At 39.5% G+C, this 22,440-nt stretch overlaps 1 protein-coding gene across 1 annotated transcript; it reads right to left on the bottom strand.

Annotated features, from left to right (window-relative positions):
• Window positions 1–1,350: 1,350 nt before the first annotated feature.
• PECR (peroxisomal trans-2-enoyl-CoA reductase) lies at window positions 1,351–21,290 on the bottom strand (the record flags this gene model as incomplete). The annotated part of the gene is made up of 8 exons (XM_084259680.1): window positions 1,351–1,436; window positions 2,707–2,818; window positions 6,744–6,854; window positions 9,284–9,380; window positions 11,268–11,349; window positions 12,666–12,837; window positions 13,656–13,786; window positions 21,167–21,290. 8 exons carry the CDS (start codon window positions 21,288–21,290, stop codon window positions 1,351–1,353), a joined length of 915 nt encoding a protein of 304 aa, XP_084115806.1.
• Between the last annotated feature and the right edge of the window lie 1,150 nt (window positions 21,291–22,440).

Raw genomic sequence — 22,440 nt, forward strand, 5'->3', positions numbered from 1 at the left:
AGCCTATTCAGGAATATTTAGTCTTGAGGAAAATAGTAATGACTAAGTGCAACAGCAAGATCAGAACACTACTGTGAAAAATCTAAAAGTCCTGGAGAGTGGACTCTTGATTCCAGAGCACGCAGTGGGCCAGCGATATCTAAGAAGGGATCTAATAAGATGGAGCTAGGTTCAGTACTATGGAGGGAGGGTGGGCTCAATGCCTTGAGCAGGAATGAGCTAATGTCAGCATGGCAGAGAGTGAAGGAGTTGACAGCAGTCAATGCATGTGGCCATCTTGCCAGGACCACCTTCCCAACCAAGCTGTTTAGGCCACCCTGCCCTCCAACATGGCTGGCAATTCTCAGTAGCTGTGATAGTATCATCTCTAGAAGATCATTGTCAATATGCTGACTAGGAGGAAAGGAAAGATTTCTGATCTTCCTACATTAATAGCATGGGCATGAAATTGAAGGCCCTGCTCACTAACAGGGGCAATTGTACCTGTATAAACCTGAGGGGAGCACCCCCTTTAGTGCTCCCTACAAGCTTCATCAGCCTTGCCAAATCTGGCCCTTCTGAGACACTGTTGGCAGGTTCTGAAGCCCTCATCCTGGAGCCTGGTAAATCATATTCTTTGAACTGAAAGTTAACACTAAAGAAAGGAAAACTCTACATCACTTCAAGAGGGAACAAGTCAATTGAAAAAGGTTGGCTTGATTATGACAAAAACGTGAACATTTATAATCTGCAAATGACATTTCAGAAATTAGGATAACTGACAGAGGAGCCAATGATGGCAGAATACTGAACTCTAAGACATTTTCATAAAATTTAATTAAAAAAATTATTTTGCATTACAAATAGAAACATGGAGAAAAAGGAATACTCTGGAAAGGAAATCAAGGCACAAGTCAAGTCAAATAAAATACTACATGTGACTTTATTTTCCTTTGAATTAAGTGGGTTTATACAAATTTGTCTTCATTAATAAAACAAACTATACATTGATAATTATCACAAAGCATTACTGATCCAAGAGTTTTTGCCATCATTGAATAAATCATTGTAAAAATTCAGTTGTAACTCTACTATTAACCTAAAATGATTTCATTTTTCAAATAACTTTTTTGGAAATAAAAAGTATCATGATAAAGTATGTTAATTTCCATTGCTAATTTTTTTTAATCCCAAGCAAAAAGGCACTGGTTGGGGCTTTATTTCAGGAATAGTTTTTGCATAGATATCATTGACAACATTTAACAAGAAGAAAGTGATTTTTCCATACAACCTACAAGCTCTTATAAAGAATAGAAATGCTTTCTCAAGATGTGAAAGCATTTGGGGATGAAACCTCTTTGTCTCCTTGGCTTAGAGTTTGGATCTCTGCTTATAGGACTCTTTCATTCTTTTGACAACAGAAAGGTCCCCCATCGCATCAGGCCAGTTGTCATGATCTGTTAAAAAAGTAGAAAACCAAACATCACTTGCAAATTACTAAACTCAGTAGTTTATCCTTTGAGTTTCCACAAAAACTTCTTGTTATTTTACCTGGTTCATTCCTTTTCTCAGCAAGAAAAGAGAAATGCTTGGAACCAAAGACTGCTTTCAATACTATCAGAAATTAATATTGCAAGACCATGTAGGCATTTCTGTGTTCCCAACCAAAACACTTAAAACCACAGTATCTTAAACACATCCTCTCACAGTTAGCTCAGTGCATGGTCCTGTGGGCAGAAAGTCAGCAACCCTGAGCACTTTCAACAGGGTTAATAATAAATAATATGAAAGTTCCATACAAATTACTGATGAATGCAAATGTCTTTGGCCTTGATCAGACTACTAGCACATGAAAAAGCTGGTTAAACCTGGGTCCCTGATATGAAATTTAAATACATATGTATTGCAGCAACCACATTTTAAGTTGCCAGTACCCACTTAGTCAACTATATTTGGCAACAGGTCAAATGCATTTGAATATTATATCCTTTTCTACAGTTTGGGAGCGATTTGGTATTTTCAGCGTGGACATGTCTTTTAACTGTGGTTTGTTTTGTCATGTGTAAAAACAGGATACTGTAAAAATAGGATATTGGTTATTTCTAAGGACCTTTTCAACTCTAAAGCTTCATGGTCTAGCCATGAGACACACACACACGTGCGCACACATGCACGCACACACACACTCACAAACACACTTCTGTCTAATAAGTATATCTGATTAAGACTTATAAAACTACTGTTTTGCACCTCAAATATAATTGAATCCAGCAGTTTCATATGATATCATTCAATATATATCTCCAATATAGAATAAAATAGCACCTTAGCATCCTTCCCCACCTTAATAGATCTGATTCTTCTGCTCAGACATATAAGCCACTTATTGGAGAAACAAGGAAGAATTAAATATTAAACATATGGCAACTTCTTGTCCCTTTTCAGCCTTCTCCTTACATATACGTAAACTAGTTTTCAAGGTTCAAATTTCACAAACTGATGCACACACAAAAAACTTTTTTAATTTATAAAGCTAAGCTCTATAACAGAGATGTTTTCTGTGACTAGGTTTTCCTTTAAAAACCGTATCACCAATATAACCATCCTGCACATTTTGATGTTCTCTAAGAGAAAGCCCTTATCTCTTAAACAATCACTCAGGAAATTTTGAACACTTGAACAGGAAAAGGCATAAAATGAGTGACTACTCATCTCTTGATGGCTCACCTGGTATATTACATGCATGAGTATATAGAGACTGGCCTCCATCCACATCCACCAGCTGCCCGGTGATAAAGGACGCTGCAGGAGACAGCAGGAAGCAAACCAAGGGGGAGATCTGGAAACAGAAACACACACGTGTCTCAGGAAAGCAGGACACTCTCCACCTGACTGCTTCCCAGCCTGGACCATAACAGGAGTCCCCAGTGGGAGTCACCATGACCTGAGGGGACCTAGGCCATGGCCTTTTTCTATTGGAGCATCATCGAAATCAGGTAAATGACTAGAGTGCAAGAGATGAGGCACCCCAGACAGTGGTAAGTAAGGCACATGCATGAGGCGGCCAACGAGAACACAGTGCTCAAGCTTTGCTTGTTCCCATTTCAAACACGCCTCCCATTGCCTACCACAACTGGATTTTCCACCACCACCACCTGCCTTGATGTTCTTGCCCCTACAATAGTCATTATGTTTGTATAACATGAACTGGCGTTCCAGTTTGCTCAGTGCATGGTCCTGTGGGCAGAAAGTCAGCAACTCAGAGCACTTTCAACAGGAGGGACTTCAGAATCCCACTGATAAGTAACTGATGAATTCCCAACATCTATTCCCAGCACCAGAAAGACACACAGAGAGAGAAATGACCTCAGTGGACATAAGGGGACTCCCAGATGGAACTGTTGGCTTCTTAAAGGGTGACTGTAAACATCTGCATTACAATCCCTACAAAGGCCTCCTGAACTCCGGATTCCTAGAGCTCACTTGAGATCCTTTGATTTGTAAGCTCTGGGGTTACATGGCCAGATTCTGCATTTATCAAGCTCCCAAGCAGAGCTGGGACTAGAACAAGATTAATGATGTGCTGAGGTAATGAGACTCTCTGAGCAGACCCTGCACTTGCACGACTTTCACAGTGACAGATCCTTACACTTTGTGTCCATGCCTGGTGTGTTTCCACCCCATCCTGGTCCTGAACTGCAGCCAGGCCTGCTTATGTGGTTATGACTATGCCTCTTTGAGACACGGCACCCAGGAAGGCAGGCACAGCCTTCTCTCCATCCTGTGCTCCCAGCAGCTGGTGTAGGTTTGCTCTGTCTTAAGTAGAAGCCACTAGTCATGACACCACTAAGACATTTTCCACATGGCTAGTCCGAACAGAGATGTGCTGCAGGTGTAAGACACACACCAGGTTCTGAAGACTTGGTTCAGGAAGAAGAATGTAAAATGTCTCACTAAACATTTTTATACATTGATCACATGTTGAAATCATAATGTTTTGGATAGGTTGGTTTCAATAAGATACATTATTAAGACTAATTTCATATCTTGTTACTTTTCTCAATGTGACTACTGGGAAAGTGAAATGACATTTATTTCTATTGAATTAATATAAGTTCTCATATCCCTGGGGAAGAACTGAGTCACCTGTTACTACAGAAGATACTGACTCTGTTTATCAATGACAACTTGCCCTTTGAATATGTTTTGTTAGCAAACCCATCAAGGAGCACTCCTTGATCCTGAAAACCAGCCAGCTAGAAAGACTCACTCCACTAAGCCCCTTTCTGGGTACAAATCAAATAACAACCCTCTTACCAAAGTAACCATGACATTTACAATAGGCAGATTCTTAAACCACCCACCCTCCAACCCCACCCCCAGAAAAAGATCAGGTGTCTGCTTTGCTCAAAGACACTATTGCCTGAACAGCAATAAATGTGGCTTTGAAAATTTTGTTTCAGATTCAGGGCAAGGAAGAGCACAAGGAACTATGGTGCTGGTGATGGTGCTGGTGATGGTAAATTGGTGGTGGGAATTTTATGGGGACTACACCTAAGAGGAGAAAGCATACATTGCACAAAAAGGAAGAATGATGTTTTATATATATATATATGTGTGTGTGTGTGTGTGTGTATGTATGTATGTATGTATATATGTATGAATGAATGTATGTATGTATATGTGTGTATATATATGGTCCTATTATATATATATAAAATAAAAAAAGAAAGAAAGCAGAGAAATAGAAAAAAATTGTTTCATACTTTCTGGACTTTCTGCCTACAGGACCATGGACTGAATGACAATTGATTTGGAAACTAGAATGACAATTGATTTGACACAGGAGCAGTCAGTATTCCAGTGTCACTGTGACAGTCTTTAATATAAAATAAGCACTTAAAGGTTTCCAGAAAAGAAGGACTCTATGCCTCTCCTCCCCCAAAATGAGGGGATTTTTGTATCACGCAGCTCCTGTGACAGTGTTGTGCCCATAGACTAGGCACCAGTAAATAATACTGAATTACACTGAAACTACCTGCTGAGCATACAATATTCATGATGTCTTGTTTTCTTCTGGGGTTCAACATAGAGGTAAAGTGAACTAAAAATTTAAGTGTAATTATCAAACTAACTAGGCACTATTGTAACATCTTCAGATAGATCCTTCTTGACTTTCATTTTGATTTATTGATGCATTTTATTCAGGTAATATTGGTTTACAACACTGTACTGATTCAGCATTGACTTTCATTTTAATGGACTCCATTTGTCAGATGGACTCGAGGTACTAAGTCATGACTTTTAACAATGATTAAACACTACTAGAGACTAGAAACTTGTATCCACTTTATCTCTCTAGTAACAGCTCTTTTAGTTCAATTATTTGCTACTATGAGTTCTGTTTATTAAAGATCAGAGAGATCTTAAATAAGTAGACTTGGGTTCAAATCCCAGTACCTCTAATTTCTTGATTTGTGAAACAAGGGTAGACTATCTCACAAGCCAGTTGGAGATTCTGCCAAGTTCTGCTTCCTTGTCACAGGACTATTGAAACACCCTGGGAGCTTGAAACAGTCCTTGTAATACTATTAATACAACTATGTTCTGGTGCCCTTGTCATTTTCCCAGAGACTATCATGGCAACTCACTGAGAAGCAGTTCAGGTGCAAAAGTTCTGCCCCAAAAGGGACACTGGTGTATTTACCCAGGGAAACTGGAGTATCCTGGAAATCTGATATTCTTTTCTCTTAGGTACTCTATCAGATAGTGGCAAAAACTGTTCTTTTTCTGCTTCTCACCACAGTTGCCATCATTTCTCTTTCCCTTCACAATCAAACTTTTTGAAGGCATCACTTTTATTAGTTAAAGTGTAATACCCCTGATCCTACCTATTCAGGGGATTGTCAAGGTCAAAACTATTTCATAATTATATGAGGTACATGTTATCTTTTTCACTGTGCTGACATTTGCACTAGTGGTACCAAAGCAGTGGTGGGGAAACTGCTGAAACTTCAGCACGAGGAAGACCATCAACCTGAACTAGGGGTCCATCATACAAGTGGTCTTTGTATTCTTCACCTATAAGTACTCATTGGGGAGTGGGGGGAAAGGACCTGTTTCACTTTAGAATGTCCATGGTGAAGTACTGAAAATCATTAATCATATTAATCATAACCACTGAACACATGTCTTTTAGATCATGTATGATTATAGCATCACACTGATGATCTGTATGTCTGCAGCACAAAGCAGAATGACTGTCTCAAGGGCCTACCTGGTGGCCTAGGGTTAATATCAGCATTATGACCGCTACCACCTGAGTTCGATCCCCATCAGGGAGCTAAGCCACATAGGCTAGTATGCTATTGCTAGTATTTAAGAAAGTGACTGATACTTAAGTCTGACACTGCATAGAGACTTCATATGGTAGTTCACACAGTTATGATTATTTGCCTTGCTTAGGGTCCTATGTACTGACATTTGCTATGTGACGAAATAACATAGGTGAAAAATACAATGAAGTAATAAAGCATGCCATTCTTAATTCACATTACATTCTCTCCTGAATAAATACCACTACAGGTAGTAAAAGCACAACTGGACATCCTCAAGAGCTAGAAAGAGAAGGTGAAATGGGTTAGTAGGCTTAGGAGCAATCACTTCCATCTGTTAACAAGCCTACCTAAAATGGACACCTAGGGCTACAAATTTAAAAATTATGAAACAAAGGAATTCTAATCCCACTTAGAAATATACATTACCTCCTCAGGAATGCCAAGCCGTTTAGCTGGGATTCTCTGAAAATGTGCTTCAAATAAATCCTTTGCCAAATGACCATAGTTGTCAAAAGCAGTGTGGGAATAAATGACTCCCTGTGTTTAAAGACAAAACAGGAACAAAATTAAGTGTATGAAATTAAATTTTAATTGTAAAGACATCAAGGCAGTCTATCAACCAATACCAAGAAATTATGAAGTGAGACTTAGAAAGTGCAGTGGTTTTGTGCCTTTTCACTAAAGCACAAACATAAATAAAACAGTTGAATCCAATGGAAACTTTTTAAAAATTAATTAAGAATTCACTTATTTATCTCACTTTAGCTTTTAGCCAGGAAAATGACTCAGAAGACCATGAACATGGGACAAAGCTATTTGCTATTGGCTCCTAACTACAAGTGAGCTGATGGGGAACAGTAGAGAGACAAGAGGAGACTTAATAGCACTAATTCCCCCATGTTCTACAGGAAGCATGCACTGTTTCCCAATAAAATGATTTGTGAGCTTTTAATTAGAAGATGTGTTAAAGTTTAGACACTGAACCAGAAAGGTTTTTGGAGAACAAACATAACTTTAGCATTGTGCTTATAACATTAACATGTCATTAAAGGTTTTCAAGGACTGCACTTGGAGATCAGTATTCCATGGTGTCAAATTAAGAATGAAACTATATTTAGTGTATTCTATAAATGTCTGAATGTAACACGGGTTAGCTGAGGTCAGCTGGAAAGGACTGAAGGGATATGAAGTTCCCGGCAAGAAAATTGCTAATTTGTTGGACAAGAGATCTCACTACTCATTTCAACAAGTTAGTTGATTTAGCTCCCACTGAATAGCAGGCATAACAATAGCGAAGGACATTATGTAGATGGAGCTACAGATAATACCCACTGACACAGAGTTTAGATAATGATTACTATCTTAGCAATGACCAGGAAACACCACAGAAACACCAGATTTGAGCTGGGTTTTGCAGGATGAGATATTTCACGTAATCGCTTGTGAGTATATGGCCAGGAAGCGTACACATTTCAGTTCTCAGAAATAGCAGTGTGTGATGTTGAACATGGTGGGATTTTCTTTTCACTATCATTTACGTATGTCTCAGAGAAATTTTCTCTCGACTTCTTGTTGATCTGTAACTGGGAGTTCCTCCCTAGAAGTTTGACTTTAGGTTCCTCACTCTCCTAATAAAGGATTCAAGATAGAACAAGAAATGACAAAAAAATCTGGAAAAATTCATTCTTTAAAGTGGCAGCTTGTGGCGGCTCCTGCCTCCATGGCTGGCAATACCACTGTTGCCACCATTGATCGCCAGTAATTGGATGAAATAAAGAGTGGCTGTACTGTGGATGCTCACAAACAGAGTACGTAAGACCCCCTTCCCCTGTGCGCTGGACTGGAAAGTCAATGACGGGTAAGATCGGGGGCAGACTAAAGAAGGCACTGGCCAGCCTCATGTCTGCGACTCCTGACGACCTAAGACAGGCACAGTCCCCGAGGGGATTCAGCATAATAAACTTTGGTGTTCATGTTAAGCAGAAAAGACCCCCTCTGATGTTACAGGAAAGGATTGCTGTGCATCGGCGCCATAAGTAACCAACAAACACTGCCTGAAAACACTGAGACATACACCGTTAATCTTTAACTTACAATTCAATAGCCCTGTGCTGCACTGCCCAGCTGTATGCTTTAAAGTGGTTTAGCTGCTTTTAGAACATGCTTAAATATATAACTAAGAAAAAGTAATCATTGTGATTTTATAGTAAATGCTAATAACAAATAACAATATGTGGTAATTAAAAACTAATGTTATGATAAATATATGAAACATGATCATAATAAAAATCATGTAGGTAATATTTAAGTTAAGGTTAGGATAACAAAGACCTCCTCTGAGTAAATTACAGTAAGTGCTTGATTCATCGATAATTGTACTTAAATGGAATTTAGGTGAAAAACAATATGTAATAATTCTTGCTATGTTTCACTGCATATCTGATGTATGATTTACCACAAACTGTGAAAAATAATCTTAGGTAATTGTCACAGAAATGTATAAAAAGAGAAGGTTGATTTTAATAAATGGCACTCAGATTTTCACTCTCCCTTGAGTGTGTCTGTGTGTCATTCTTGTCCCTCGCCCTAATTCCTTCGACCACCTTTCGCTCGTTCTCAATCCCTGAGACTGTCTCGATCTCCCGCCGCCGCTGGGCTGGTCCGCAGCAGCTGTCAACCTTCATCATGCATTTGAATTTTCTTGGTGGCTTTTAAAATTACTGATGCCAAGATTCCATAGTTTAGAGAAAGGTCATCCTTAATTCTAACAAACACCCAAGACTGAGAATCATTGGCTTGATGTAACAATCTGGTTGTAAATCAATGAGTTCTGTAATGGAAATTAGACTCTTTGGCTTTATCTGTTATCTTCTCCAGTGCAGGGCATAGGAACAAGCACCTCATTGACCACACAGACAGGATCAGAAGAGCAGTTTGTAACAGCTTTCATACAGGTGAGCACTTACAGGGGCGACACAGTTGATCCTCACTCCGCTGCTGGCCCATTCCAAAGCTAAGGTTTTGGTGAGGTTGTACACACCTTCTCTGGCAGCTCCGCTATGCCTTTCAAAGACAAAATATAAATGTTACAACCTGCTTCTGTTGACTAATTTTCTCATTAACAAAGCTGACAAGGAGGCCATTGGTCTGTCCCACAGGAACATTCTTGTTCTGAGTAAGTCTTTTCTGAGTCTCTCTCCGAACAAGGGCAAAGAACTGGGTCTTTTGATACTAGAGCCAAACCACAGCTATCTATTGTCAAACAAACCTCACATTGTGTCAACCCACATACAGATCCCCCACACACCATCAGCGTCAGAGGACTATTTTGAGGAATTTGTTATTATGCAGGAAAACAAATTGGTAATTTTGAGGGTTAAATCTTTTTTTTTAAAGACTTATTTTTTTTTATTTATACAAGAGCTGGGGTATAGGCCAGAGTCGCAGGAGGGTGCAAGGATTCACCAGAGACAGAGCAGAGAGCAGAACAGGCAGACAAAACGAAAGCACTGCCAAGGGGAGAAGTGGGCGAGACAGGAGAGGTCTGTCTCGCCATGTGGGATTCTCCCTGGCCGGCTGGGAATTGAACTGGTGCTGCAGAGGCTGTGGTCAGCTTCACAGCACTACACTCAATCCGCTGTGCTACTGGGGAGGCCCTTAAATCAACTTTAGATAACAAGGGATATGAAATTCATATAGCAAGCTGGAAGTAGCGTCAGATTTAAAACATTAAAATAATTGGAACTAAGATCACTGTCTTCATTAATTAACAGGTTATTTCTGGTATGAGAGTGCATTCAGGATGTGAATCTACCTTATACAGTTTGAGTTTGATAGAGAGATAAGAACTAACATATTATTTACATCACACTAAGATAGGCCCATATGTAAAAATAAAATCCTATGTTGGAAAGTGTTTTTCAACTTAATTTAAAAAATGGAAGGAAGTGGAACTTAAAAGATGCTAAGGAAATCAGCAAAATCTTGTTAAACCAGACTTTTTACTTGTTTTTTTTAAAGATTTATTTTTATTTATTTATTTTATTTATTTATACAAGCACTGGGTACAGTCAGAAGTGCAGGAGGGTGAGAGAATTCACCAGAGCCAGAGCGGGGAGCAGAGCAGGCAGAAGGACCGAAGTACACTGCTGAGGGGAGCAGCGGGCGGCAGGAGAGGTCTGTGTGCCATGTGGGACCCTCCTCCGGTGGCCAGGGAGCAGCCGGGGATCGAACCAGCACTGCAGAGGCTGCAGGCAGCTTCACAACCCAGCGCTCAACTGCTGCGCCACCGGGGAAGCCCTTAACTTGTTTTCAAATAGCTTTCTGACATTAGTTTTTCTCCCTGTTCTATTTGGATGACCTTTTAGACTATTATGAAAGAGTCTACTCAGTCTGTGCATGAGATTCATTTATTGATTTCCTTTCTTAAAAACAATCAACTTCCAATGTAAAAACTTACCCAAATTAGAATAAGAGTCAAAGGCATCCAATATCATTATAGAGAAACAATTTAAAGGTTTTGATATTGAATAGATATTTCCATAGTGTTCTCATCTAAATTCACATAGATTAGTCTATTTTTCACATTTAACAAAAAAGATGCTCCAGAGAATCATGACCAGTTTAGCAACATTTGGATTAGGAAGATAGAATGAAATATTAAAACAGCTAAATTTGAATTTCAGATATACAGCAAATAATATTTAACATAATTATGACCTGTGAAATAGTTTGAACATACTTACAAGAAAATTATTTTAACAGGATGTCTTGTTTGTTTTATTTTCTTGGTAAAAATCTGGTAACCCAAGTACGAATGGGAATGTTTTAGAATGCTAAGTATTGAGATCCACAATTCTTTAGAGGAATTAGCATCCTTGTTTAAGGAATGTTCCCTATTTGGAGGGCAAAATATAAAGCAAGGGAAGAAAAAAATGCAAAAATGCTTACGCAGCTCCTGGAAATCCAGATTTAGTAAGAACAATGATGTTGACAATAGCCCCTCCATGCTCTTTCATCCAGGAACTATAAACTGCAGGATACACACAAGAAAAACTTATTAGTGTCCTAGCCCTTCTTTGTCCCCTGTTCTAGCATGCTTAATTTATTTTTTAAATTTTAATTTATCCATTTTTAATTTTTTTCTCATTGTTGAGTTATAATAGCTTTCTCTATGCTCTGCATGGAAGCCTTTTATCAAATTTGTGATTTAGAAACCTTGTAGCTTCTCTTTTCATGTTCCTAGTGGTGTGTTTTGGAATAACAAATGTGTTCCATATTATATATATATACTTACTATATATATCACTCATATATAATAAGTAACAATATAACTATCCCTTATATACAATAAGTAACTCTTATAATAACTCATATAATAAGTAACTCACTCATATATAAGTAACAATGTCACTATCCCTCATATATAATAAGTAACTCATATAATATAGTAACTCATATAATAGTAACTCATATAATAAGTAACTCACTCATATATAAGTAATAATATAACTATCCCTACCAATGACTGAACTACCACACTATTCCTAGACTAAGCTACCTGGAATTCTTACCTGAACCACCCTAAGTGGTACAAAGTTCCAATGTATTAATTTATAAGTTACCACTCAGAATAATGGAAAGAGAAATAAACTATCACATTTAAGCACCTGTTTTTCTGGGTCTCTACCCTGGAGCAGCCAATCCTGCATCATAACTGACATAGAGCTCTATACTGGTAGGTTAAGATGAAATCTGGGAATGTCTACATAAACTTGACTTACAGGTGCTAAGAATAGAAAACCTAATCCACGTTGGAATGAAGATTCCTAGGGCCAGAATTATACTAATTCTATGTTTTCCATCATAAAAATGTCTTGGATATTTTGTAAGAAAACCCATGAGTAATCTGACTTCAGGAGTTTCATATTGCCACTTATAAAACATAACTGTTACTCTAAAGACTATGCGTGCTAACTAGTTTTTAGTCAGAAAAAAATTCAGACTTTGATTGAATTAACAGGTCCTTAGAGTCATTTCTGAAAAACAAAGCAAGTGTGGGTATTTTCTTTAATTTGATGAGTTACCTTGTAGCTATAAATTTGCACAGATCCTTAATAATCTTCCTTAATGATTTCCTCATGAAATAAAAGTTATAAGATAAAATGATATCCATGTTTTAGATTGGATATTACTACCCAGAAGTGTAGCCATTTACATTCCTATGTTGCACATGAGTAAATCTGGACAGCAAAAGTTGATGACATGGAAGTCTGAGTCCCTAACAATTTCTTAGTATACTGTATGATCTTTAAATAAAGACCCTTTGAGTTTTTGGTTATTAATCACACTTGCCTGCTTTGCACATGTAGAAGGTGCCCGTCAGGTTGGTTTCAATCACAGCGTGCCACCCTTTTGCAGTGATGTCTTCTGCAGGACTAATGAACTGGCCTCCTCCATTGTTTACCAAGAAATTGATCTTACCATAAATATCTAAAGTGGATTTGACCAAACTATTCACCTAAAGAAAAGCATTAAAAGTAAACTAGTTAATAACCTTCCTTGCCTTTTGGAATGATGGTTTGTTTGCTTTAAGAGATAACAGCTTGCACAGTCAATGGTAACTCTAAGTTCCACAATATGTACAGATCTTAAAGCTAAATCTGTAATTTTTTAAAGATTTATTTATTTATGTATACAAGAGCTGGGGTATAGGCCAGAGATGCGGGGGTGAAAGGATTCACCAGAGACAGAGTGGGGAACAGAACAGGCAGATTGATTGAAATACACTGCTGAGGGGAGCAGCGGGAGAGACAGGAGAGGTCTGCTGCACCATGTGGGTAGCTCCCTGGCTGGCCAGGGATGGAACTTGTGCTGCAGAGGCTATGGATAGCTTCATAGTGTGGTGCTTAACCCCTTGCGCCACCAGAGAGGCCCCTAAATCTCTAATTTTGATGGCAAGGTTTATCCAAGGGCCTGGACCACCCTAAGCAGTACAAAGCTCCACTGCATTAATTTATAAGCTACCACTCAGAATAATGGAAAGAGATGAAATCAGACCAAAATTAACATTAAGAAATAACTTAAGGGCCAAAAGGCACAAAAGGTAGTCTCTAGCTAAGACCATATACTTGCTTATTTCCCCCATCCTGCTTCCCTCTCTCTTTTCCTGAGGGCACTCACTCAATAAACCATTAGCAAAAGAATCTCCTCCATAGGCTCTACTTTTAATGAGATTCATCTAAGTGAGCTACTAAAGGAAAACCAAAGCATAGTCATGTTTAGGAGCCACTAATGTAAATTAAAATGAATAAGTGATATAATTACATGCATATTTACCTCTTCTTCCTTACGGATGTTGCATTGTATGGGAGTGATTTGGGCCTTGTTAGGAGAGAGCTTGGCTTTCAGTTCATTTACAGTAGATTTTAATCTATCAATTTTACGGGATGCAATGACCACATTACATCCTGGAAAGAACAAAGACAACAAATAAATATGTTTGCATTGGTTATCTAAATTCCAAAAATAGCATAAAATATTGCATGTGTTTCTATAAGATAAGTGAAGACTTCTGCTTCAACATGGAGTAACAGGAACTGAATCTGCCCCTCAAGGCCCAGCCCAAACAACAAAAAAACTGGACAAGATAAATGCAACCATGGTTTTCCAGGCATTGGGCCACCAGGGAGCACAGCATAGGGATCTCAGAAGGTAAAACAGAAAACACGAGCGCCATGTAAGTTCAGGTTGCTGCATGGTGAGTTTCCCACCTGCAGCACAGGGAGGAGAAACCATTCAAGCCCAAGAGGCAAGTAGGCAGAACAGGCTAACCTGGGCCTCTGGGGAGGCAAGACAGTGAGACTACACAGGGTACAGAGAGAAGAGAGGAAGGCAAAGCAAGAACTCCACACATCTGCAGAGAGTTCCATCCAGTCTTAGGCTCATCACTGATCAGCGCTTATGAATAAAGAAATATTTTTGACTGGGGAACAAAGCACCCAGAATGAGCAGAGGGAACAGAGCCTGGCACTCCCACAGCACTGCGGATAGTTTGTGTTCCCACCAGGAAAATTTTTCCTGCGGCACTGAATAAAGTACTCAGAAGAGTATGATCTCTGTAGTAATTTTCTGTTAGTTCACAGTTCAGGTACATAGTTAACATAAAGAGAGTCCTTTTTGAAGTATTAAACTGCATCCTAGAACAAAATTCCAAATATTTACAAGAATATAAAACATATAAACAACGAGCACCCCAATAAGGTAGAATTCAAATGCCTGGCATCTTATCAAGCATGCAAAGAAGCAGAAAAACACAACACATATTGAGAAGAAAATTCAGTGAATTAAAACAGATCCAAAGATGACACTGGTGATATAATAAACCAGTGATAAGAGAAAAATCTTTTTATAATTATTATTTTTTAATTTTCATACATTGTTCTTCATTTTTGTACATATTTGAGTTCTCCCCTCAGGTGTAATCCCCGTAAAAATCCTGCCACCACATCACCTGGGAACTATCACCTTGGTCCTGTGTGCTCTTCCTACCCTTGTTTTGATCTCTCTCCTTCCCCTTGCCCTGTTGTAAGCCTCAGATCTATAGTTACCTACAAGTTCTGTGGGGGATTTTTTTTGATCCTTTGCTTGGTTTCCCTATATTCTAAGGAGAAAAATCTTAAACATTAGAGAAAAGGAACACATTAAGTATAAAACAAAAGGGCCTCCCCGGTGGAGCAGCGGTTGAGTGCTGGGTTGCGAAGCTGCCCGCAGCCTCTGCAGTGCCGGTTCGATCCCCAGCTGCTCCCCAGCCACCGGAGGAGGGTCCCACATGGCGCGCAGACCTCTCCTGCCACCCGCTACTCCCCTCAGCAGTGTACTTCGGTCCTTCTGCCTGCTCTGCTCCCCGCTCTGGCTCTGGTGAATTTTCTCACCCTCCTGCGCTTCTGACTGTACCCAGTGCTTGTATAAATAAATAAATAAATCTTTATTTAAAAAAAAGTATAAAACAAAAGAGGAAAGAGGCAAAGAAGACAGAAAACTGCTTTTCAGAAACAATGTAAGCCAGAAAACAGTGGATTGTCTTGAAAGTCTTGAGAGTTGGGGAGGGGAGTTGGTGTGGGAGATTTATGAATCTAGAAATCTTGACCCAGTAAAAACAGCTTTCCAAAGTGACAGCAAAATAAATACTTGTTTATACACACAAGCACACATGCATGTTTGTGCACACACATGCACACACACGCACACACACACAATAGCTGGAAGACTTCACTAAAGCAGACCTGTAGTACAAACTAGATTAAGGAAAGTCCTTCATTAACAACCAGATGGAAATCTAAATCTACAGAAAATGAAGAAAGAAAACTAGAAATGGTAATTAGGTGAGCAACTACAAACACTTCTCTGTTTTCTAGTCAAATCACTTTAAAAAGTTGTGATTGCTTACAATAAAAATGATTAGCACTGTATTATGGGATCGGTAGTATCTGAGTATAAATGTATGAATGAATAAAATGTATGAGAACAACAGCATGATGGTCAATAAGGGTAAATTAGAAGTCCTGGCAGTCCTGGTTTTGCACAGTTTTAATACACACTAATATCTATTAGCTTAATTTAATTAAATAACACTCATCCCCAATAGCATGGCTAAAATTCCAGGCATCATTGCCTATTACCTGTACTCGCATAAATTACAAACTCCACTGCTAGCTCTTCAGTCTATAAATCATGTGAATAATAAAGCACATCAGGATTAGTGAGAGATCAGGTCACTTCTTTCAATGGATGTTAGATTGGGCACTAAACTCTGCCCTTCAGTTCACATACAAACAACAAAGAATGTAGTTATGTTGCCTCCTGTCTCCCGATGAAAATTTACAAAATGTATGAGTGAAAGAGGGACTGACTGATCAACAAAAATGACCAACTAAGAGAGAAAATTGGCAACTCTGAAAGTAAAATCAGAATTGAATGTGAATCACTTTTTTTCACATTTTTATTTTAACTATCCTTGGGAAAATCTAAAATTTTTGTGTGTTTTTTTCTTTTTTTTTTATATTCCCCATACAATTGCACTCCTCTTATTTCGACCCCAATCTCTCCTTTCCCCGCCCTGCCCCACAGTGTGTCTCTGGTTTACAGTTGTTTGTTGATTTTGATTTTTTCTTTCTTATAGTTATTCTTTTTCCTGGTCCCTTATTTAGGTTTTCTAGATTCCTGCTATGAGTGAGACCTGAATGTGAATGATTTAAAAGAGGAGCAGCTTGGCCAGGAAATGCTGACATTGCCACCTCTGTTTACCTTCAACAAAAATATGATACAACAAGAGAGTAATCCTTAACCTTGGTTACTCATTGCTGTCTTACTTCGTAGCCCAGTCTAAAGAGAATGCTTCCTTTTTCTAAAGTACAAGTATAGAAAACAGACATTCTTGCAGGGTGTGGTCATGTGACTCAAAACAGATACAGGGTAGAGCCTCACCAGGCTTCCCAGAGGTACATGGAGATTTAAATACTATTGATAATCATAAATGTATTGATAACACTTCTCCATCTCTCTGACCAAACCAAGATTGGCAGCTCTTTCTACATGGTCCCAATGTCCCTGTCTTCACATACACAATACTTAAGCATGCATTGTATCAGTATTACTGGTTTACTTCCGTCTTCCTGGGTCACTGCCATCTGCTGGAAGATAGGAAAACTGTCATGGCTGTAACTGGCACACTATCACAAATTCCACATTTAATACACACAAGGTAGAATTAATGTTTACAAAGGCAAAGATTAAAATGACTCTCCATTTGGTCAGAACTACCTTAGTTACATAGGATGAGTTAGCTTCTGCCTATTAAAATAAGGCACTTTAAAAACCAATTTTTCAAAGTTAGGTTATAATTCTGTCAGTTACAACTAGAAATGTTTGGAAGTTCTGAAGGGCAGTCTGAGAGCTTTACAAAGTAAATATTGAAAAGATCCATCATGAGTTCCTTATAAGACAAGACTAACTTGTCTTAAAAGAGTAAGAATAGAATAAGAATGAGAATAGAATTCGATTTATCAAAATTGATGAATAATTTTCAACAAAGCATAAATTATTCTGCTGGGAGGTACCTTATTCCTTTCTTTAGTTTCCAGAAGGGTCATCTACATTCAGGAGAGTAGAGAATTGAAATACAGCCAAAATCCAAGCCTAGTCGGGCTTCACTGAGTTAGGACTAGCTAATTTGATCAGTGAGGTGAGAAGAAATAAGCACCCTTGGGCAAGCTGCCACCACTGACTGACCCACCTTATTTCTTACATCTTTCTGCCTGCACGTTGGGCATAATTTTCTCTGTCCTTCCAGAGAAAGATGAGTAGGACAGAGACTCTATAACTCTTCTTAAATCCATATGAAAAAATTAAGTCTCATAAAAAATAAATTAATTAATTAAACCATCCCCAGGAATACTAAGGTGATTAATACATATCTTTGTCTAAGGCCTCTAATATGACATAAGGTAAAAAGACAAAAACAGAATTACCTGGATGAATTATCTATTTAGAAGTCTACTAAGTTATCACTGATTACTATCTGAACCCTGAAGGCTTCAGGACAGTGAATTATCTAACACAAGTTGAGTTTGATGGGAATACAACATGAAAAGACTCTTTAACTGCTTTTAATTTAATTTATCTTTAACTGCTAAGGCTGGAACATATATACAAATTTAAACTAGGTTTCAAAGGTAAATCAAAGGATGTTGCAAAGTTGCTGAAACACTAGAAGCCTAAATTTCCAATAGATGAATAGTTAAATAAATCAATACATATTCATAGAATGAAATATTATGTAACTCTGAAAAGAATAAGATACTGCTATGTGTTCTAGCATTGAAAAACATCTAAAGTGGAGTAGTTGTAGAGCAGTAAGAACACAGTTGGTCCGGTTTTGTAAATAAGAAAATAAAACAAGTGTGGATATGTGTGCATGTTGGTAGATTCATAGAAAATTTCCAGGGAGGGGATCTAGGAGAGGGCAGAATGGGAAAGATTTTCTTTCTTTTATATATTTCTAGACTATATGAATATATCACAATGCTCTTTTATTACCTTATAATAATCTTTATTACCTTTCTCCTAATCTTTATGCTAAATGACTTGGATAGACAAATTTTTGTTGTAATTTATATGAATTGCTAGAGAAATTCAGAAAGCTCGATACATTGGTGAGTATAAGATCTAGAAGTTACTTGTGGATAAAGAATTATTTCAGCATCAGAGGTATACAGAGCCAAGTATGTTGCTTTCCTGCTTGGATGGGCACTGATTCCTTTAAACAATCAACTCATTTATTAAGAACTGCATGTTATTAAGCACTCCATGTTTAAAGAACCTTCTGGGTGCTTTAAAGGGCCTGGTGCTGGTAAGAGCCTAGTGACAAGGGCAAGAAAAATGCTGTTTTGCCTCACAATTTCCACTTGCCTTTCCCACTTTCATTTGATCCACTTTTTCTAACTTCTGCTATAGTCACAGAATGAATGACTAACTTGAAGACAAAGAAAGGAGAGTAAGATGAATTCAATTTGAATGGTCTTGGGTGTTCTTTGATGGAATCAGGACTTCCTCTGTCTAACAGACTCTGTCAAAACACAAGGACAAGGTTCCAGTACTGCTCATTGCATTCTGCTCTTGAGAACTACCATTTTCAGAGTTCTCTCAGAAAAAGGAACAGTCAAAAATCATTTTGATGTGAAGACAACACAATAATTATCATTTTTAAAAGCATGCTTCAAAATTCAACTTGTAATTGACACCAAAAAAATAGTAGCCTTCTCACTAGAAACAAAATTGGCCAACATTTTATTTTAGTTGCTCAACTTGGATTTCTATAACAACCTTAAGGAAAATTTGGCATTAATTTTGGCATTAAAAAAAAGAAAGCTGAGAAAGTCCTAGTAGAAATTAGTTGTATATTCTCTCACCAAAGGAAATGCATTTTAAACACAATGTTATGTACTATATTACAATATTATGAAAACAATATTGCATACTTTTTAAAAATATATATGGAGTATTTTTCTAGGGTCATGTTTCATTGTTTTTACTGATATAATCCATGGTTTCCCAAAGATTACAAGATCACTGTCCTCACATTTCCAGTCTCCCCAGATGAAAATAAATTTGGCCACCTGCCCAAGGTTGGCAGTAAGCATTTGGCTGGTGCATATTATTAAAATGGAAGAAAGTTCAAGTATGTAAAAATTCATAAAGCCAAACCTGCTGTTAAAATAATAATGCCCTACACATAAAAACTCTGGTTTTCTTGGGGATTTTTCTAGCAGAGGATAGAGTAGTGTGGTGGAAGAGGGCTGTAATGGTGATGAGGCTGGGATCGGATTGGGAAATGGTATTTACCCACTGTTTTCTTATTGAAGAGATATATTTTCATTTTTCAACACTCTTTCAAAACTTTTCAGTTTTTTTACTTATACTATCTTCCAGGCATTAGAAACACAAAGTAAGGGCAATTTACATGTTCATGAAAAATGAAAACAATTTTCATTTTTATCTTAATTTATTATTATCTTAAATAATAGCCCTCATTCAAATTACTTTCAGTAAAATAGACGCTGTTAAAAATTTTATAAACTTCCTTCCAGTCTTTTTTCTGCATATGTATTTTAATTAATGATCTAATTGGAATGCTATATTTTGTTTAGAACCCTTCTTTTTCAATCATATAGTATGCATTTTTTTGCAACAAGTCTTCAGTAGCAAGGTGTTTAAATTGATCATAATATTTCATTGTTTATTAATTTAACTATTTCTGTTATAAAGGATATTTAGGCAATTTCCAGTTTTTCACTACTCAATATTACATCCATAAATACAAATCTGTATTTGTCTCTGTGTCTTTTTTGCAGTAAATTCCTGAGAAATAAATTATGAGATCGTAGATCATGATTACGGTTAAAAGTATGGGATCTTTTATTCCAAACTGCTCCCCAGAAAACTTGAAATAATTTACATTCTTGCCTGCCTTCTCATCTCCTCAACATTTTCATTTTCCCCAGTGTTTGAAATTTTGTTAGAAAAACAATGGCATCGTATTATTTCACCTTGCATTTAGTGCCAATAAAATTATTATTTTCTTACATACAATTGCCTACTTGGAACACTTGTTCAGCTCATTAGCCTCATTTTCTAACAGTGTCCATCTTTTCTTTATTTATTTGTGAGAGCTTCTAACATAATAAATTTGTTTCTTATTGTATATATTGCCCCTCCCCACCCCCACTGGGCCTTCAAACTATAGGTGAACTTCTGTTTCCTCCTTTCGTGGTCTCTTTGCTCTTTAATGTGTTTACAAGCTCCTCCCCTCATCCAAGATAAAGAGAGGAGATTTTATGGAATTAATCTTTATACGTGACAACCTTTTCCAGTCTTCCCGTATTTGCAATTCTCAGATTAGACTATATGGAATATATAGACTATATATATTGACTATATGGAAATAGACTAATGGAAAATGGATTCTTTCTAAATACACAATAAACTCCATAGCATATTTCTACGGGCATCTTTACTCCACTCCTGGGACACAGTTCAGCCAGAAGTGTCTTCCCATTAGTTTGCAACTAGGGGCTCATCCATCAAGGCTTCTCTATCTTATTTTGGGAAAAACCTCTTCTCTCCCCTTCGCGGTTTTAATTCCGCCCTCCTCCACCTCTCCTTGATTTTGCAACTCCCACGCTCTTCCAGGCCCTGCTGGTGACCCCCATCCCAGACCCCGAGTTCTGGCAGCCTGTGTCTCCACCAACCCCTGGCTCTGAGGACTCTGCCCCGGAGGCTTGCGCACGCACCCAGGTGCAGGAGCTCGGTCGCGATGGCCTTGCCGATGCCCGTGCCCCCGCCGGTGACGATGGCCACTTTGTCCTGCAGCAGGCCGGCCGCCAAGCAGCTCTTGATGCTGGTTAAAGGTTTCATCGCCTTGGATGCTGTGACTGCCCAGAGCTCAGGCCAGATCGGTTCACTGGGTCTGGCTGCAGGTTTAAGGGCCGACGCGCACTGGGCGGTAGGGTCCGCCCAGCACCCCCGCGGCCCCCGCCGCCCCGCCGCGCCACCCCACCGCCCCGCCCCACCGCCCCGCCCCACCCACCGGCCCTCCGCTCTGCCCACTCGCCCCTCCCCCAGCCCCGCCCACGACCTGCAGCCCCGCCCACGACCTGCAGCCCCGCCCACCACCATCGCCCCGCCCACCGTCCCTCCGCTCTGCCCACTCGCCCGCCCTCAGCCCCGCCCACGACCTGCCGCCCCGCCCACCGCCCCCGCCCCTCCCACCGTCTCTCCGCTCTGCCCATTCTCCCCGCCCTCAGCCCCGCCCACCGACCCACCGCCCCGCCCACTGCCCCGACGCCCCGCCCCCCGTCCCTCCGCCCTGCCCACTCTCCCCGCCCGCCGCCCGCCGTCTGCAGCCGCTGCTCGGAGCCTTCCCGGGAAGGACCGCTCCCTGGTGGTGGCTTCGGACCGCTCTCAGCTCTCTGCCCGCCTCCATCCTCCGGCTGTAGGTGAGGCACCGCGTTGGTTGTGTGTGTGTGTGGCTCCCCCCTCACCTTGCCATGGAGAGGGGTGGTTGGAGGAAGGGAAGCAAACAAAAAGCGGGAGTCTGCGCTGCTTTGAAAAATTCAATTCTCAGTGCTGTAGCTCCCACGATTAATTAAAATTAAATCTCCAGTGCATCTGGGAAAAGAGAGGCTGCCTCTTGGGAGCCTTGCGGCGCCTGCCCGCCACCGACGTCGGGAGATGCTCTGGCTCCAGCTGCTGTGGGAGGCTGTCTGGGAAGGGAGGGGTGGAGGAGGCAGCTTTAGCTGTGGGGGCAGAAATCCGGCTTCCCAACCCTTTCATCCTCCCGGAAAGAGACCCTGGGGATGGGAGGTAGGAGGGAGAGGGGAAGCAGTTATCCACAGAACCAAGATAATAAATGATTTTAAAAAATAAACTCGAGCCCACCTCCACCTCATCTCCCTCTTCCCAGCCAGCAACGAAGCGCAGAAGCAACCTTTACCACATTTGAGATCTGATGCATTTCAGCCGGGCTGTGTAAATTGAGAGTCCAAGAGGATCTTTCGTTGAAGAG

Source organism: Talpa europaea (genome assembly GCF_964194135.1).
Source record: "Talpa europaea genome assembly, chromosome: 1".
Taxonomy (NCBI): domain Eukaryota; kingdom Metazoa; phylum Chordata; class Mammalia; order Eulipotyphla; family Talpidae; genus Talpa; species Talpa europaea.